Genomic DNA, 19,821 nt, shown 5'->3' with positions numbered 1-19,821 from the left:
CCACCCTTCACCCAACCTTCCACTTGGCTGTGATGCGACCTACCAGGGTGCAAATAGGCTACAAGTCTGGCTGCGAACTGCCCCAGGGGAAACGTACAGTTTCAATTTTTTATTTTCAGATTACTGGGGTTACTACCAAAGTTGATCCATGACTTCTTGACCATGCATTATAACTTTATTATACAAATTTGATCAAAAGTAACATTTTTGTACTGTTGAATGAAGGTGAGTGAGGCTGAAATTCACTTCTGGAAATGCCATGAGACATGCATGGTGTATGCCTGGATGCGCTATGCCAAAACATTTTTTACAGAATTTTGTCATTCTCGCATGATGCACGTGTGTGTGACTTACCCATTGGAAATAACTTTTTTTTTTTTTTAAACAACAAACGGCAACTGTACATGTGGACCTTGCCAGATGGGGCGTACACAGGAATCAAATCAACCGTATCTGTGGAAAGAGACAATGAATAAGCTCAATATCATCAGTCAGAAGAAGACCAGGGGCCGACAGCAGAACAGACCATGAGTTGCTCATATGCAAGTTCAAGTTGAAGCTGAAGAAAATTAAAACAAGTCTGTGTGAGCCGAAGTACAGCTTTGGTATATCTCACCTGAATTTAGAGACCATCTCAAGAGTAGATTTGATGCATTGAACACTAAAGACTGAAAACCAGGCAAGTTGTAGCACGACACCAAGGACATCATGAAGAAAGCCAAAGGTCATTAAAAAGACAGAAAAGAAAAAAATACCAAATGGATTGAGAAGAGACTCTGAAACATGCTCTTGAATGTAGAGTAGCTGAAGTGAAGGGAAGAAATGATGAAGGAAAAGAGCTGAACAGAAGATTTCAAAGGGTGGCTCGAGAAGACAACGTATAATGAAATGTGCAAAGACCTGGAGTTAGAAAATCGAAAGGGAAAAACACATTTGGCCTTTCTCAAGCTGGAAGAACTGAAGAAAAAATTCAAGTCTTGAGTTGCAATATTGAAGGATTCTATGGGCAAAATATTGAATGATGCAGGAAACATCAAAAAAAGATAGAAGGAATACAGAGTCATTGTAACAGAAAGAATTGGTCGACGTTCAGCTGTTTCAGGAAGTAGCATATGATCAGGAACCAGTAGTACTGAAGGAAGAAGTTAAAGCTGCACTGAAGGCATTGGCAAAAAACAAGACCATAGGAATTGACAGAATACCAACTGAGATGTTTCAACAAACGGTTGCAGTGCTGGAAGTGCTCACTCGTCTTTGCCTAGAAATTTGGAAGACAGCTACCTGGCCGACTGACTGGAAGAGATCCGTATTCGTGCCCATTCCAAAGAAAGATGATCCAGTGGAATGTGGAAAGTATACAAAAATATTATTAATATCACATGCAAGTAAAATTATGCTGAAGATAATTCAAAAACAGTTGCAGCAGTACATTGACAGGGAACTGTCAGAAATTGAAGCTGGATTCAGAAGAGGACGTGGAATAAGGGATATCATTGCTGATGTCAGATGGATCCTGGCTGAAAGCAGAGGATACAGAAAGATGTTTACCTGTGTTTTATTAACTATGCAGAGGCATTAGACTGTGTAGATCATAACAAATCATAGATAATACTGCAAAGAATGGGATTCCAGAACACTTAATTGTGCTCATGCGGAACCTGTACATAGACCAAGAGGCAGTTTTTCAAACAGAACAAGGGGATACTGCGTGGTTTAAAATCAGGAAAGGTGTGCGTCAGGGTTGTATCCTTTCACCACACTTAGTCTGTATGCTGAGCAAAAAATCCAAGAAGCTGGACTGTATGAAGAAGAATGGGGCGTTAGGATTAGAGGAAGACTCATTAACAACCTGCAGTATGCAGATGACACAACCTTGTTTGCCAAAAGTGAAGAGGACTTGAGGCACTTACTGATGAAGATCAGAGATTATAGCCTTCAGTATGAATTACACCTTAATATAAAACAAAAATCCTCACAGCTGGACCAATAAGCAATATCATGATAAATGGAGAAAATATTGAAGTTGTCAAGAATTTCATTGTACTTGGATCCACGATCAATGCCCATGGGCGCAGCAGTCAGGAAATCAAACGATGTATTGCATTGGGCAAATCTGCTGCAAAAGACCTCTTTATTTTATTTATTTATTTAAATTTGGCATTTACTTTTTTTAATTGGAGTTTATGGGAAAGTTTACAATTCAAGTTAGTCTCTCATACAAAAATTTATACATATGTTGTTATGTAACTCTCAACTGCTCTCCCTATACTGTGACAGCACACTCCTCCTTTCCACCCCTGATTTCCTGTGTCCATGCAGCCAGCTCCTGACCCACTCTGCCTTCTCATCTCACCTCTGGACAGAAGATGCCCATTTAGTCTCATGTATCTACTTGAGCTAAGAAGCATACTCTTCACGAGTATCATTTTATGTCCTGTAGTCCAGTCTAATCTTTGTCTGAAGAGTTGACCTTGGGAATTGTTTTAGTGCTGGGTTGACAGAGAGTCCGGGGGCCATGCGCTTTGGGGTTCCTCCAGTCTCAGACCATTAAGTCTGGTAAGACCTCTTTAAAGTGTTAAAAAGCGAAGGTGTCACTTTGAGGACTAAGGTGCACCTGACCAAAGCCATGGTATTTTCAGTCATCTCATATGCATGTGAATGCTGGCCAGTGAACAAGGAAGACTGAAGAAGGATCAATGCCTTTGAATTACTGTGTTGGTGAAGAATATTGAATATACCACGGACTGCCAGAGAAGAATGAACAAATCTGTCTTGGAAGAAGTATAGCCAGAGTGCTGCTTAGAAGAAGGGATGTCAAGACTTGGTCTCACGTACTTTGGACATATTATCAGGAGAAACCAGTCCCTGGAGAAGGGCATCATTCTTGGTAAAGCAGAGGGTCAGTGAAAAAGAGGAAGACTTCAACGAGATGGATTGACACAGTGGCTGCAACAGTAGGGTCAAACATAGCGATGATTGTGAGGATTGTGCAAGACCAAGCAGTGTTTTTTTCTGTTGTACATAGGGTCGCTATGAATCAGAACCGACTTGACGGCACTTAACAGCAACAAGAAGTATGTATGTGTGCGCTGTTTATGTGGGTGTGCGTTTGTGACAAATACGGTGTAGCATGTTAAAGTATTCTTTTAAGAATATGCAAGTTGAGTGCCTTTAAAGTTAAATATATACAAATTACATGTGTTTATGATTGAAAATTAAAAAGTATATCAAAGGAATTAAGAGAATAAAACATTTGCTGTATTCTAATAACTTAGGCACAGCTATTCTTTCAGAACCCTCTTAAGCATATGGACACACTTGGATTGAATTGGGGAGGGGTTATTAGTCTGTTTATTGCAAGGATCAAAGCAACCAGGTAACAAATAGAATAGTTTATTCTTCTGACAGAAATTCTCATATATAAATATACATACATATATATATATATGTATATTTTATTGTGCTTTAAGTGGAAGTTTACAGTTCAAGTCAGTGTCTCATACAGAAATTTACACACACACTGCTACGTGACTCTAGCTGCTCTCCCTATAATATGACAGCACGTTCCCCCTTTTGACTACGAATTTCCCGTGTCCATTCCACCAGCTCCTGTCCCTTTTTTCCCTCTCATCTCACCTCTGGACAGGAGCTGTGCATCTAGTCTCATGTATCTTCATGTATTTTTTATTTTTTTAGAAATTAATTCATTGAGAAGAAATTTATATAACATGAAATTAACTGTTTTAAAGTGAATGATTCAGTGGCATTTAGTACATTCACTGTGCTATGTAACCACCACTTGTATCTAGTTCCATAATATTTCCATCACTCCAAAGTAAAACCCTTAACTCGTTAAGCAATTTCACCCCATTCCCACCCCTACTCCCTGTTCCTGACAAGTACCACGCTGTGTTCTGTCTCTGGATTTATTTATTCTGGATATTTCCTATAACTGGAGTTATACAATACATGGTTTTTGTGTCTGACTTCTTTCATTTAACATGTTTTAGAGGTTCATCTACATTATAGCATGGGTGAGTCGTACATTTCTTTTTATTGTTGAATAATATTCCATTGTATGTTTGTACTACAATTTGTTCATCCATTCATCTGTTGATAGACATTTGGGCTGTTCTCACCTTTTGGCTATTGTGAATAATCCTATGAAAATGCCTTTGCATGTATTTGTTTGAGTACTTATTTTTAATTCTTTAGGGCATATACCTAGGTGTAGAATTGTGGGATCATATGGTAATTCTACATTGAACTTTTTGAGGAACTGCCAAATTATTTTCCATAGTGGCTGGACCAGTGTGCATTTGCACCAGCAATGTACAAGAGTTCCAATTTATCCACAACCTTGCCAACACTTATTTTCTGGGTTTTTTCCCCCGTAAATAGCCATTCTACCAAAAGAACTGAACCAGTTACTGTAGAGTTGATTACAACTCATAGCGACCCTGTAGAACAGAGTAGAACTGCCCCATAGTGTTTCCAAGGAGTGGCTGGTAGATTTGAATTGCTGACCTTTTGGTTAGCAGCCAAGCACTTAACCACTCTGCCACCAGGGTTCCAGTAGCCATCCTAGTGAGTGGGAAGTGATACCTTATTATTGGTTTTGATTTGCATTTCCCTAATGACTAATGATGTTGAGCATCTTTTCATGTTGGCCATTTGTTTATTTTCTCTGTAGAAATGTTTATTCATGTCCTTTGGCCCATTTTTTAATTGGGTTGTTTGTCTTTTTGTTGTTGAATTGTAAGAGTTCTTTATATATTCTGTACCCTTATCAAATAGATGATTTGCAAGTATTTTCTCCTGTAGGTTGTCTTTTCACATTCTTGATAATGTTCTTTGATGCACAAATGTTTTTAATTTTGATAAAGTCCAATTTATATGTTTTTCTTTTGTTCTTTGTGATTCTGGTGTCATATTTTAGAATTGTTGCCAAATTCTGAATCATGAATATTTAGTCCTATTTTTTTCTTCTTCATTGTTGAAAACTAAGTCTGAAGCATTAGCCCTATATTTTGTTCTAAGAATTTTACTGTTTTCGCTCTTATACTTAGGTTGTTGTTCCATTTGAGTTAATTTTTGTATATGATGTGAGGTAGGGGTCTACTTTCTTTTGTGATTGGATATCCAGTTGTCCCAGCATCATTTGTTGAAGTGACTTCTTTCCTCCATTCACTGAATGATCTTGACACCATTGTCCAAAATCAATGGACCTTAGCTATATGGTTTATTTCTGAACTCTCATTTCTGTTCCATTTGTCTATATGTCTATCCTCATTCCAGTACTACTCTTTTGTAATTGTGATTTTGTAGTAAGTTTTGAAACTGGGAAGTGTGAGTCCTCCAACATTGTTGTTTTTCTTCAAGATTATTTTGACTATTTGGACTAGGCCCCTTGTAATTCCCTAGGACCCTGGTGGTGCAGTGGTTAAGAGCTCAGCTCCTAACCAAAAGGTCAACAGTTTGAATCTTCCAGCCGCTCCTTGGAAACCCTGTGGGGCAGTTCTACTCTGTCCTATAGGGTCGCTATGAGTTGGAATCAACTTGATGGCAATGGATAAGTTAGTAATTCCCTGTGAATTTGAGAATACTGTATAGGGTGTGATTCGCTCATTATTGCATTTAATTGATAAGACAGTCCATGATGTAAGAGGTGGCATTTTTCTTTCTCTCATTTTTCTTTTTTAAACTGAGCCTAAAGGTGGAAAATCCAACATTATAGGACCTCAAATCTTATTGCCTTTCTACAACATTATATATAAGATGTAATTTGACTTTTCAGGGTTGTCCATGAATAATCAGATTTTGATTATTGAGGCTTAATGTGTTTGTGATAGATTGCTGCACAAATGCAATTATAGCCAGTATAAAATTCCTTAATCTTGTTTTTGAGATTAGCTTTTTTAACATAATTGTTCTTTTCTCATTCTCTGTTTTACTATTATAATACGTACATAACAACACATACAATAATTCATTAGTTTCTACATCTACATTTTAGTGACATTGATTACATTTTTCAAGTTGTGCAATCATTTTCACTCTCTTCTTCTAAATCATCCCACCATCATTAACATATTTTTAATGCACTCTAAGCAAAAACTCCTTCTTTCCCCCTCCTTCCTGCCTCTGGTAACTACTGATTACTTTTGGTTTCTATATATTTTCTTATTTCATATAAGTGATGTCATACAGTATTTGTCCTTTTGTGTCTGACTTATTTTGCCCAGCATAAAGTCCTCAAGGTTGATCCGTGATGTGGCTTGCATCAGAACTTCATTCCTCTTTATGGCTGAGTGATATTCCATTGTCTCATTCATTTTTAACTGCTTTATTTACTAAACAAAGGGGATTTAAATTTTTTCAGTTGTCCTGTTCCTTTAATGAGTATATTGATATGTCAGTATGTTGTGAACAGATACAAATGATTTACATTTTCTTAGCACTCTAGAGTTAAGCTTTGTTTATTTTAAGGGGCTAACAGAAGACTCCCAGGCAGGCCATTTCAGGTCAGAACTTGGGAGCAAAGCAGTGAGGCATTTGTCTACATGGAAATAATACACCTACTCCTCACTATCTCATTATCCAACATTTTGCATTTACGACAGTAGTGAAAAAATCTACTGTCCTGTTATTTTGCACATTAAGAATGTACATCTGGCAGTAATAAACAGGCCCTGCAGCATCTCAGGTCACTTGCTTGGCAACCGCACTCAGCAGCAGCGTCTCCCAGGCAGGGGATAGGTCGGTGTGGCCCTTCTTGGCAGAGGCAGCTGTACTGGAGAGGGAGGAGGGAGACAGGTCTCCACTATTTCTGTGTGGCCGACTAGGGGATCAAGCGTGATGGGATCATGTCCAGTAGGTACTTGCACTGGCAGTTGATGGTTGAGGATGCCTTGTGCACTGCGAGGGCCAAGCAGACAAAGGCAAGGGCCCTGCCTGCACTCAGGACCACCTCTTCCAGTCAAGGGTGGTGCTGCCCTTGCTAGCGCCTACAGCCCTCTCAGAATGCTTACTGATCCTGTTGCGAGGGCCGCAACTGTGTTCTGCAGTTTGGGTAACTGGCTGAAGGTGTGCAGGACCCTGTGGGATGTTGCAGCAGGGTCCCGGGACAGCTGGCTAGGGGTGTGTAGCTCGGTCCTGTAAGTCCAGTTGCATGCCTTTCCTGTGCGGAAAGCTGCCTTATGCCAGGGCTTAATGACCTGCTTGAGTGTGGGGTGTGACGTGGTGGTGGGCTCTGCCTTTAACTCCATTTCTGCATAAGGACGATTTTCACATAATGGCCTGGTCTTTGGAACCTATACATTTCCGTAAGTGAGTAATGGGTGTCGTTGAAGGCATTGATGAGAATGAGCTTTTAGAGAATTAAGGGAGGGGAAAGAGAACTGAGAATTTAATATCTTCAGTAAAGAAGAAATAGGTAAATAACCAACGAAAGAAAATCAGAGGTATAGTGTAGTCAAAAGAAGGCAAAGAGAGAGAGTAATCATAATGATAAATGCTGGAGAAGTCACAAAATGCAGTCAGAAAGAAAATATTAGGTTTGACCTTTAACATCATTAGAGACCTTCAAGAGAAAAGGCAGCAAAAGGCTGCTATATTTATTTAAGTTGCCTTTTTTTCCCTAGAACGTAAAGCCTTTAATTTTCTAATGCCTCCAGATTTCTTCAGAACTGTTTCTCAGCTGTGAATCACTGTTTTCATGATGTTTAAAACCAAACTTGAATGTTCGTTTTAATATCTAGCTGGAGCAAGGATATGCGTTTGGTAGTATATATAAATTACAAAAGCTTCTTAGAATCACCAGGAGAAAATTAACTTTGGTTAGGTGCTAGCTATTTTATACACATTTTAATTATGTATTACATAACATCAAAGTTAACCACTTTGTAATCTTTCCTCAAATTCATTATTTTTGCCTGGATTATATGTGTTTTCCATATAGCTCATCTTCAAGAAGTGCTATTATTTTTTTACTTTGGTTTTGCAGGAACACCTTTGTCCTGGAATATTGTGGAGAGGTACTTGATCATAAAGAGTTTAAAGCCCGGGTGAAGGAGTACGCGCGAAATAAAAACATTCACTACTATTTCATGGCCCTGAAGAATGATGAGGTAAGCAGCATGGATGTGTTTGCTTTGAAACAGATCTGGAAATTGTCGAGTTTGAAAGCATTGTTGATACTAATCTCTAAAATAGGTGACAAAAATGAGGAGTAGAATTTTATGCATATGTGCTTCATGAATGCGTAGAACAGAGGTTCTCAGATTTTTAAGTCTCAGAACCCTTTGCAACTCTTTAAAATTATTGAGGACCCTCAAAGAGCTTTTGTTATATTTATCAATATTTACCATATTAAAAATTAAAACTGAAGTTTTGTTGCATTTTTACAAATCTTTAATGTTTGTCTTAATGGAATTCAGCTAGAATTTCATGTCTGCCTTTGTATTCAATTGTTTGTGATATCATGCTTTGTATAACCTTTGGAAAATTGCACTCTATGCTTCCATGCCGCATTGTGAGAGAATAGGCATGAAAAGGCAAATAACGTCTTACTATTGTAATGAAAATAGTTTTAATTATATGGGCATCCTGAAAGGATCTAGGGGATCCTTGGGGTCTTGGAGAACCTCTGGTAAGAGGGAAACTTGTGGATCTGAGATGGAAAGGTGTATATTCCTCACTTAGCATGCCCTATTGTACTTTAAAAAAAAAAAAAAAGTTTAAACACATTACTTCAGTTTTTAAAAAATGACTTTACTGAGAGTTCCTCTGGTAGTCAGTAAAATTTGATAGGTCAAAAAGAAGAGGAACTGTTTGAAAACAGAATGAATATGTGAAAAGGGGAGGATGGGATATTGTTTATTAGGAGTAGAGTGGTGGAGAGTCCAGTAGGAATTGACAGTGAATGCTTAGCACAAAGAGATAACTGTGTAAATGTGTGTTGAAAAGATTTTTTTTTGGTTAGAGATATAAAAATGAGGTTTTAGCCAAGGTTAAGCTCATGTAGATTTGCATATTTAACTGCTCTAAAAGATAAATTGGAGGTTGAGTCATAATAATGCTTAAGGAATGTAACCATTCCTTAAACTCAGCCGTTTTTGGGAGCAGATAACACATTACACATTTATGAGACTTAATAATTCTTCTGAGGATTTTCCAGAAAACTTACCTTTTTTCAGTCAGTAAGTTTTAATATTGGAAAATGTTGGCACATACAATATTTCCTTGAGATTGTTGTTGAATACTTTCATTTATTAAGTTGTATAATTACAGCAAATTGATACAGAACAGTTGTTAATCAGATGATATTTATTGGTTGGCCATGTGTAATGCTCAGCTGATACTTTTACATAAAGACACATTTCTAGGTGAGGCAGAAGTTCTAACTTTCTTCATTGCTTTTTTTGTTAAATGGATGGAAAGGGAATTTGCAAGGTTATCTTTAGAAATTGTCAAAAATTCAATGAAATTGAAAAGAAAATTGGTATTTTAAAAGAGAGTAAGGAGAAGAAATTATGTTTATAAACAATATGCTGCTCCTTTGTAATATCACAGTGGGTGGAGTTGGGATGAAATTGGCAGCCTCTTTGTAGTTTTTCCATTATATATTAAGAAAAATGTACTCTTGGTAGCAGAATGTAATTTGAACTGCAGAACAGCGGTCTATGACAGGGACTCTCAGAGTGTGGTCCCTGGACCAGCAACAGCAGCTTCACCTGGGAACTTGTTAGAAATGCAAATTTTAGGGACTGTGGAATCTTAACTCTGGGAGTGGGTTCAGCAGGAGTTTTAACTGTTCTCCTGGGGATTTGGATACATGCTCAAGCTGGAGAGCTACTGCACTGTGATATGATGTACTTTAAAAGATGTTTTACACACATGAAGTGAGATTGCAGTGTAATAGAATGTAAGAAATAACTAAAAGTAAATTGAGAGAGACATTGATAGTTATCAGGATAATTTTGCCTGTAGGTTAAATGTTTATAGTTAGCAAATATTCCAGAGAAAGCAGTGACATTTTCGCTTTGATATATAAAGTAGTATGAGAGAATTCTCTAAAGCAGAGGGTTGGGAGAAAAGTCTTAAATTTACCTTAATGTTTTTCTTTAGTAAAATGGGGAAAAAGAAATATATATATATTTTAAGGTCTCATTTTTTAACTCTTGAATTACCCCTTTTCCCCCAGATAATAGATGCTACTCAGAAAGGAAATTGCTCACGTTTCATGAATCACAGCTGTGAGCCAAACTGTGAGACTCAAAAAGTAAGTTGAGGTAGATTGAGAGTTTGGGATATTTGTTCAAGATTACTGTTCTGGCCATTAATTTTAGATCTTTTATCAAAAGTGCTCATGAACTTTATTTTCTAATATATTTTTTCTATTCTTTATTTTTTAATTAATTTAGATTTCTAAAAAAAAAAGTGGCTAACTAGTACAGAGTTCCCATATACCCTTCACCTAGCTTCCCTAAATGTTAACATCTTATATAACCCTAATACAGTTACCAAATCCAGGAAATAATATTAACTATTAACTGATGTAAAGACCTTGTTCAAATTTTACCAGCTGTCCCCCTCATATCATTTTTCTGGTGCAGGATCCAATCTAGGAACCCATTTAGTTGTTACATCTCCTTGCTCATACATTTTTGATATTATTTCAAAGGTGCCAAAATGGAAAACTAAATTTTCATTTTAGTGAAGTCCAGTGTATGCTGTCTTATTTGTATTCTTTAACAGCTTCCTTCCAGGTGCCAAATCTAACAGTTTTAATAATACTCATGAGGGATTGAGCAGTCACAGATGAGAGGCATTGTGGATGGTGTACATGTGGGTACACTGCTCCTCCTCAAGGCTAAGCTTTGAGTCTTATCTTTGTGGCCCCGCCACATAGTTGACACTTGATAAATCCATTTATTGAATTTTTTTCCCCTAAATTTTGTTTTGTTGTTGAGAATATACATAGCAAAACATATACCAATTCATCAATTTCTACATGTATAATTTAGTGACATTGATTACATTCTTGAGTTGTGCAACCATTCGCACCCTCGATTCTGCTTATCTTGATTCAAAGAATCTAAAGACTGGAAGGGTCACCAGCCTCTCTCTCCCTCTTTCCCTTTCTCTCTCTGTCTTTCACACACACAGGTGCACACACGCGCACTGTAATACTGTAGTGCCATGGGTTGTATGTTCAGAGCAACATATGAACATGTTGTTAGCTGCCGTCCAGTCGTCCTTGACTCCTTGTACAACGGAACAAAATGCTGCCAGGTCCTGCACCATATTCATGATTGGCTGGGGATCAGATCGTTGTGATCCATAGGATTTTTGTTGGCTGATTTATCAGATGTAGATTGCCGGGCTTTTCTTCCTGGTCCATCTTAGAAGCTCCACTGAAAGCTGTTGAGCATTATAGCAACACACAAGCCTCCACTGGAGGAGGGGTAGTGGCTTGCATTCATTTATTGAATTTGATATAACATTTTGAGATGATAATTTTATTATTCCCCAATTTGTGTTTTGAGTTTGATTTTTAAAAAGTGTATATATTAGAACAATGGTTCTTAAGTTTTTTAGGTTAAGAAAGTTATAGACCCACACCCCAGAAAATATACATTAATGATTCCCGCCCATATTGAAACAGTGTTTTTGGCTTTGTATATTTTTTGCCCTTTGATCTGTACATTAACAAATTTTATATGTGGTTCTACATCCTTGTCTTCTAAGAGCCAAATAATATGATAAGTAGGACAACCCAGTCTGAGAATCATTTAACCTAACTTCCAGTTCTAGTTCTGCCGGCAGCTGATTGCCGGGTCTAGCTGTGAGACTCCCACTGTACTGTGTTCCTTCATCTCTCTTAAGTCTGGAGTTTTTCATCAGTAACAGGTGCAAGTGGCTTGCACTGCTGCTGTCTAGTCTTTGACTTGCTTACATGTTCTGTAACTACAGGGTGTAACCCTATAATGTATCTGACCCCATTTAATTCTGGAGTTTTATGACTGATGCCTCACCTCCTTTCACTGCACTCAACCATATGACCGCTGCTTCATGAAATTAAACTTTTGGCATCAGTCTTTCCCTGGTTCCATGCCCTGTTTTGTCTTTTCTCTGTAATAGAATGGTTGACTAGAACATGATTAATACCTGAGTTAGCATAATATAAGTTAGTATAAATTTGCCGGTGATACCCAGTGATACCAAGCATTCTCCATTTGCCTAGTGAATCTTTATGTGTGGAAATCTATATTAAGATAAAATAGCAGTTACTTTTGTTAGAGACACATTATTTTATATATATATATTCGGTCTGGTAGTCCATTAAGTAAGAGTAACACCTAAATATGTTACTTTATTTAAATAAAACATTTCCCATTTGCCATTTGGCAGCCTTTTATTGCCTAAAGAGACATGTATAATTAAGGCAGATGGTGACGTTTTTTAAAAAAAATAAAAAAGGTTAATGGACCACAACTGCCACAGCCTTCACCAGACTGAGTTCAGTACAACTAGACGGTGCCAGACTGCTCTGGCAGGGATCACGACAGAGGGTCCCGGACAGAGCTGGAGAAAAATGTAGAACAAAATTCTAACTCACAAAAAAAGACCAGACTTACTGGCCTGACAGAGTATGGCCCCCGGACACCCTTTTAGCTCAGTAATGAAGTCACTCCTGCGTTTTACCATTCAGCCAAAGATTAGACAGCCCCATAAAACAAAACGAGACTAATGGGGCACAACAGCCCAGGGACAAGGACTAGAAGGCAGGAGGGGACAGGAAATCTGGTAATAGGGAACCCAAAGTTGAGAAGGGACAGTGTTGACATGTCATGGGTTGTTAACCATTGTCATAAAACAATATGTGTACTGTTTTTTGAGAAAGTATTTGTTCTGTAAACCATCTAAAGTACAATTAAAAAAAAAAAAATAAATAATAAAAATAAAAAAGGTTAATCAGTTATTGATTTCTTTTCTTTTAAAAACAATATCTCAGTGGACTGTGAATGGACAACTGAGAGTTGGGTTTTTTACCACCAAACTGGTTCCTTCAGGATCAGAGTTAACATTTGACTATCAGTTCCAAAGATATGGGTAAGTCCTGTTTCCACTTGTTTTACTGCTTCTGATGGGGAAATAAGCTGGGCTCAGCTCTAAAGATAAAAAAACTTTGTTGTGAATTATTTAGAAGGTATATTTATTATCAACTCTTACCCATAGTATACTGTTTTTCCTTTGTGTGTTTTTCCTACTGTATGACACTCCTGGCCACTAAGAGATATTATACAAGAACTACCTAATTTCCCTCTGAACTTCATGCTCTTATTTATATAATTAATGTTACTAATTAATTTTTAAAAACTTTTATTATAGAAATGTCGTGTATGTATGTATGTAAAGAGAATAGTATAAGAAATCCTGTGTATCCATCCAACTGTATTCGTATCGACCCTATAAGACAGAGTAGAACTGCCCCTTAGGGTTTCCAAGGCCATAATCTTTATGGAAGCAGATTGCCACATCTTTCTCCTGTGGAGTGGCTGGTGAGTTTAAACTGCCAACGTTTTGGTTCACAGCTGAGCACTCAACCACTGCGCCACCAGGGCTCCTTCTGTTTGTTACAGTTGGAGGGAACCTATGATTTTGAAAAGTATTTAAAAATAAAAAAAGAATCAAGCATTTATTCTGTCTTTCCCATGTGAATGGTGCTTTAGGGTAAACCAAATAATTGATGAGAGGAAATTCTTTATAGAGGTAGTCCAGCTTTAAGTGAAGTACTAATGATATCGCCATTTTGCAATCTGATGAACTAACGGATCTAGGCAATGATCATTAGTGGCTGCTTGATGGAAGAACACAATACCACCTGTGAAATAGTCTTGCTAAAAGAAGTTGAATTGATTCATAATAAATATAACAAAAAAAAAAAAAAATGAAACCTGTTGCCATTGAGTCGATTCTGACTCATAGCGACCCTATAGGACAGAGTAGAACTGCCCCATAGGGTTTCCAGGGGGTGGCTGGTGGATTTGAACTGCTGACCATTTGGTTAGCAGCTGAGCTCTTAAATCACTTCACCACCAGGGCTAGGAAACAGAAACGAATTAAATGACACTACAGGGATGCAGTCAACAAAATTCAGACTTCGGGAAACTCAGTAAGACAAATGAAGTGGCTTTTTAAATAAATTGTAAGAAAAACAAAGATGGGGAGGTAAACCTAAAGATTATTAAGAGACATATTGTGATGTTTGAGACTTGAGAATAAATTAATGGTTAATTTATTGGCTAAGTATTTGATTTAACAGTGAAAATTTGAATGTTCAGTGGATTATTTGTTATCAAGGAATTATTAATTTCTTAACATGATAATAGTATTGTGGTTATGTTTAAAAAATAAGTCCTACAGATGCATCTTGAAATATTTATAGATGAAATGATGTATCTGGGATTTGCTTTAAAATAATGTGGGCTGGAGATAGACAGTGGATCGTGTATAAAGTGAAAAAAAGATTGGTTGTGAATTGATAATTATCAAAACTGAATGATGGATTCATTATACTCTTCTCCCTATTCTTGAATGTTTGAAATTTTCCATATTAAAGCATTTGAAAAAAGTGAAATAAAAATACTATAAATTCATAGGCAAATGCTAGCTCTAATTTTGTGTCTTCCTTCTTAGCCTAGGTGGCCAGTGAGATCTCTTGTGAGTGAGCTCTACTGTCATCTCCTGTAACTTACAGCATAGTGTCACTTCTACCCTTTCCCTGCCCCATTTAAATTAAAATTGTTAATAAAATGGAGCTTTATGTAGTTTCTTTTTTTTCCCATTAGTTTTTTATCTTCTCTGGGTCTCAAGGCCCAGTGCCTTGCACAACATAATTTCTAATTAAGAAATTAATATAAAAGAGGGAAAATTCAAAATAAGGTACAGAACTCTGAAGTTTTATCATTATATATACATGCATTGGTAGCTTCTGGTATTTATGCTAAAAAGCACCACAGATGCAGAGTTTCCTGGGTATTTTAATCCTCTTAGTGCTACCATATAACAAGAATTTAATTATTCTACTGTATACAAAGTCTGGTATCAGTCACTGGTACTCTGGTAGGGAAGCTGTTTCAGATACTCCTGCGTATTATTTATGCTTCGTATCTGAGAACTTAGTGAGCTCTGAGGTTCTTCCAACTCTGAATATGATACTGATTATGATCTAGTACAGGCACCAAATGGTTAGTTCCCATTGTGACTGTTTTTCTTGGCATGTATTCAGGGAATGAGTGCAGACCAGGTTCTGTGTAGAGTGTATAGGACTCTTTTGTGTCTATACTGACTTCCTTGAAGGGAGGGAAACTGGAAATCAAGTACTGTTTGTGATTCCCTGCTGTATTTATTGAACAATTTATTTTTGTGCCTCTGATTACTGCTGTCATATACTAAGTCTGTCAGTTTACTTTTAGAATAGTCCTTCATGTTTTCTTCAGGTACCTCTGGTCATAGAGTTAATAAATGGCAAAGGTGACTTCTACCCAGGCCTGTAGACTTAGGCCTGTGTTCTTTCCACCACTCTCCCTTGCTTCCGTGGTTACATTTATTTATTGCAGTATTTATTATTACAGTATCTCATCCTTCTGTGATGACAGGTTTTAATAATCAAATATTTCCTTTTAAGTATCCTGTACTAATAATACATTTTATATCTGTTTATAGTAATGTGTTTTATCTGTTGTATGTGCCAGCTGAACATTTACATACCAGTAATAGATGTCTAAGCTGTTTAAGCAAGTTTGTTCTTAGACCACGTATGTATGTGAGTTTTACTATTATACATCAGTAAGTACTTTCATAAAATGGAGAAATTATTAAGTTTTTGGATAGTTTTGCCTAGCCAATAAAGGAAGATTGGAAAAAGAACAAATGTTTTAAGAGCGGTTTTTAGATGCTTCCATTAGATGGTATCAGATTCGTTGGAGTTTCTTAAAACTTTTTTTTTTCTTTGGCTAGGAATGACTTATCTCTTTAATATAATTGTTAGATTGTTGACCTTTTTAAATGGTTTACTTCCACATAACTGACTTCCTTTTTATGCTTCCTGAACAGAAAAGAGGCTCAGAAATGTTTCTGTGGGTCAGCTAATTGCCGAGGTTACCTGGGAGGAGAGAACAGAGTCAGCATTCGAGCAGCAGGAGGGAAAATGAAGAAGGAGCGATCCCGTAAGAAGGATTCAGTAAGTATTCCATCCTTCCTTCAACTTTCACAATATACATTTTAAGAAGGAAGGTAACTTTTTTCATGGAAGTTTTAAAAAGTCAAACTATTACCAAAGAAATTCAGGATCAGATGAGATGTTACTGGAAAAGAAGTATGGTTGCAATTTTAGGTTCATAGAAATTAGAATTGGGTTTTGAGAACTATTTATCTTGAAAACACCTGGGTAAATTGTTTTTCAGAGCCTGTAAAACTCCTAAGTATAAATACAGTGTTCATCCTGTTGCTCCGTTAGCTCAATTAAGTTGGGTCTACATTCCTAATGTTTAAATATTGGTTTGGCTTTTGTTTGGAACTCTAAACTTGGAATATGTTCTTAAAATCCCTGGAAACTCTCTTTGAAATACAAGGTGAGTTTTGAGAGGCAACAGGCAACGTAAGAATGAGAAAGGAATAATGTCAGATGGTTTTTTCATTTAATACATTAGAACAGTAGTTGATGGCCTTTTTCTACCCTAGCTCATCTGAGTTACTACAGAGTGGGAGGAGGGAGGAATCCTGTTACTAAAGGGAGTCTCAACTAGCACATGTATTTTCTATAGTTTAAAAAAATTTGCCCTCCCTTTTCTGAGGATCAGTTCACCAGAACAATATTTTTCAAAGTGTGATCCTTAGATCACCTGCCTCAGAGCCACCTAACAGGGTGTGTAGTGGGTGTGTAGTAAAAATACATATTTCTGGGCCCTTCTTCAGACCTATGCATCTTAGCGGAAGTGTTCAGGGAGGAGTTAGGGGTGTTAGCAACTCCCCCTATGATTCTTTTGCAGTTACCTCATTCCTAGACTTTTCAGGAACCAATACTGTTAAGAATTATAAATGATAACAATCTTACTCTTCAGTTGAGGAGACAGAAGACATAACTGGGGGAAAGGGTAAAAGTATAATGCTTGCAGGTAAGCCCCAATTAATTTGAGATTATTTATGGAGGATCTGAATTCTGTAAGAAGACATAGATAGCAAAAAGCATTGGAAAGGGCCATTTAAAAAATGCAAAAAAGGACAGTTTATAGCAAATACCCGGTTTCTCACTACCCAAGATGAACAACTAGCCTTGGTTGTTTGTTGCCGTTGAGTCGATTCCGACTCATGGTGACCCTGTGTGTGTCGGAGAACTCTGCTCCAAGGGGTTTTCAAGGCCATGACCTTTCGGAAGCAGATCGCCAGACCTGTCTTCCAAGGCACCTCTGGGTGGGTTCGGACTGCCAACCTTTTGGGTAGTAGTCGAACACTTAACCATTTGCGCCAAAAAATGGTCTTTAGATAATCATGTTTACTTCAGCTCTCTTTAGATGATGCTGATAATAATGCTAGCAGGCAATATATATAGTGTAACTGTGTGCCAAGCAGTCTTCTAAGCACTTGACACCTTAACTCATTGAATTTTCACAATAATCTCATAAGTCAGTTATAATAATTTTCCTGCCTTTACAGATGAGAATAATAAGGTACAGATGGAAATGAGCTTCAGTCTGGCCCTTATTTCATGTAATTGATAGTTTGCCAAAACAGCTACAAAATAGTTATTAAGCACATTGACCTAAGCTAAAATCTCCATAAAAACTTCCCAATGGCTATTTCCTGTTACTGAAGCTTACAGAGTAATCACATTTTTAAAGCTATTTTATTGGTGGGGAGTATCCTGATAATATGATGGATTTTTGGACACTGTTATAACCTACATCATACTTGTATCAAGTGGCTTTCTGCCTTCCTGACAAGAATGTTGATTGATTTAAGGACAGCCCTAAGAGACGAAGGCCTAGGTTTTCCCATTTTTGTTTGTTTGCTTGATCTTTATTCTGGTAATGGTGTGTGCATTTCAGGATAAGCCTTTGTATTTTGGACTGAATTAGGTGTAGAGCATATAGCCAATGATTTGGTGGGCTGAAGTCATAGGTTGCTCCAGATATGAACTTGAAGTTATTCTGGAACAAGAACGTTTTGGATGAAACTTTACCCAGATGAAGGAATGACCCAGAATGAATTTATGCTCCTAGAGTTATGTGAAGAGTCATTGCCTTTGACTCTAATGAAGAGAGTATCACTCTAGTTACATTTACTTGGGATTGTCTTCCGCTGAAATGCCCTCTGCATGCCTAGATTCTGAGTTCTGGTCAGTCACAGTTGAGCAGAATTATAGAAGTAGCACCTCTTATTGAATTACCAAGAGTGAACCTTGAGAATCCTTTTGCCATGGAAGGGACAAGAGAGCAATAGCTTAAAATATAATTTTAAAATATAGTTTTGTGTGTTAATAACAAGAATATGTTAATGAGTTCATTGTAGTCTACATCTCCCCATATTAGTCCTTGGTTGATAAACATTTCTCATACTTTGTTGTTATGATTACATCTATGTATTGCTTATTCCTTAAAAAAGTATAAGCTCTTCCACGATATATGTTTGTCTTATTTGGACATGTCACACACTGGGTGTTTAATTACTTACTTGATAAAAGTATAATAAATTCCTGCTATGATTGGATGTTATTTATAATTAGTGACATTACAAACAGGAAATAGTCTGAAACTTACGCTAGTCCCTGTTGTTTGAGTTTGCGAAAATAAATAATAACTGATTTACACAATAAAAAGTATGAAAGTCCTTATAAGTGAGAGGAAATGCTTGCTTTCAACACATAACAAAGAAGTACTAGTATCCAGAATATATCAAGATCTTCTGTTATCAGTACGGAAAAAAATAGCCAGCACATAAGAAAAATAGACAACTTCCACAGACACGTCTCTAATCCAGTGAGTCAGTAAATATATGGAAAAGTGTTCAACCTCATTAGTAATCAGGGGAGTGCAAATTTAAACTACAGTGAAACCTGTGAGAGCTGGAACTTGATAGGACTGCCTTATTTTTCTGGGTCTCACAAGTTTTCCACCTTTGACAGGGTGCAACCATACCACTTTTCTGTTGCTTGTTTTAGGGAAAATATTTGAGTTTTCCTTCTCTGACAGGTTTCTGCCTTACACAGATTCTGGCTTTCACAGGTTTTACTCTACTATTAGATGCCATTTACACACTCTCCAGATTGATAAAAATTAAGTCTGATAATACATAAGAACAATGATATCTCATACACTACTGGTGAGAGTGTAAGTTGATACAACCACTTCTGAAAATAGTCTGGCATTATTTATTAAAGTTGGATGTACATAAACCATATGAGCCAGCAGTTGTACTCCTGGGTGTATAACTAGAGAGAAACTGGTTGCAGTGTTCATCAAGAGTAACTCAGCATTGCTTACAGTATCATAAAAAGCAAAAATAATATCCATTGGCATTAGAATGGATAAGTTATAATGTAATCATATAATGAAAGAATTGCAGCTGCATACAAGAACGTGGATGACTCCTAAAATGAAAGGTTGAGTAAAAGAAGCATTGCACAAAAGATTTTGTCCGGTATGATTTCATTTCCATAAAGATCAAAAATAGACAAACTTAACCTCTATTATTATTTATTTATTTATTTAAATATTTTATTGTACTTCAGGTGAAGGCTTACAGAACAAATAGTTT

General features: G+C 37.0%; 1 protein-coding gene across 10 annotated transcripts in view; it reads left to right on the top strand.

Annotated features, from left to right (window-relative positions):
* The window catches only part of SETD2 (SET domain containing 2, histone lysine methyltransferase), a 141,756-nt gene that overhangs the window by 41,484 nt on the left and 80,451 nt on the right, over nt 1-19,821 (top strand). For all 10 annotated transcript variants that reach the window (XR_002823134.1, XR_002823135.1, XR_002823133.1 and 7 more), the window contains exons 6-9: nt 8,006-8,129; nt 10,205-10,282; nt 13,019-13,116; nt 16,123-16,249. Coding sequence is in view for 6 of the 10 variants with exons in the window: in XM_004368467.2 (XP_004368524.1) it covers nt 8,006-8,129; nt 10,205-10,282; nt 13,019-13,116; nt 16,123-16,249 (427 nt within the window). In the remaining 4 variants the exon portion in view is untranslated. The remainder of the gene's footprint in view (nt 1-8,005; nt 8,130-10,204; nt 10,283-13,018; nt 13,117-16,122; nt 16,250-19,821) is intronic.

This window comes from Trichechus manatus, unplaced genomic scaffold, assembly GCF_000243295.1.
Source record: "Trichechus manatus latirostris isolate Lorelei unplaced genomic scaffold, TriManLat1.0 scaffold00001, whole genome shotgun sequence".
In the NCBI taxonomy this organism is placed as follows: Eukaryota; Metazoa; Chordata; class Mammalia; order Sirenia; family Trichechidae; genus Trichechus; species Trichechus manatus.
Note: the sequence above shows the minus strand (reverse complement) of the source record. Positions and strands in the feature narration are given on the sequence as shown.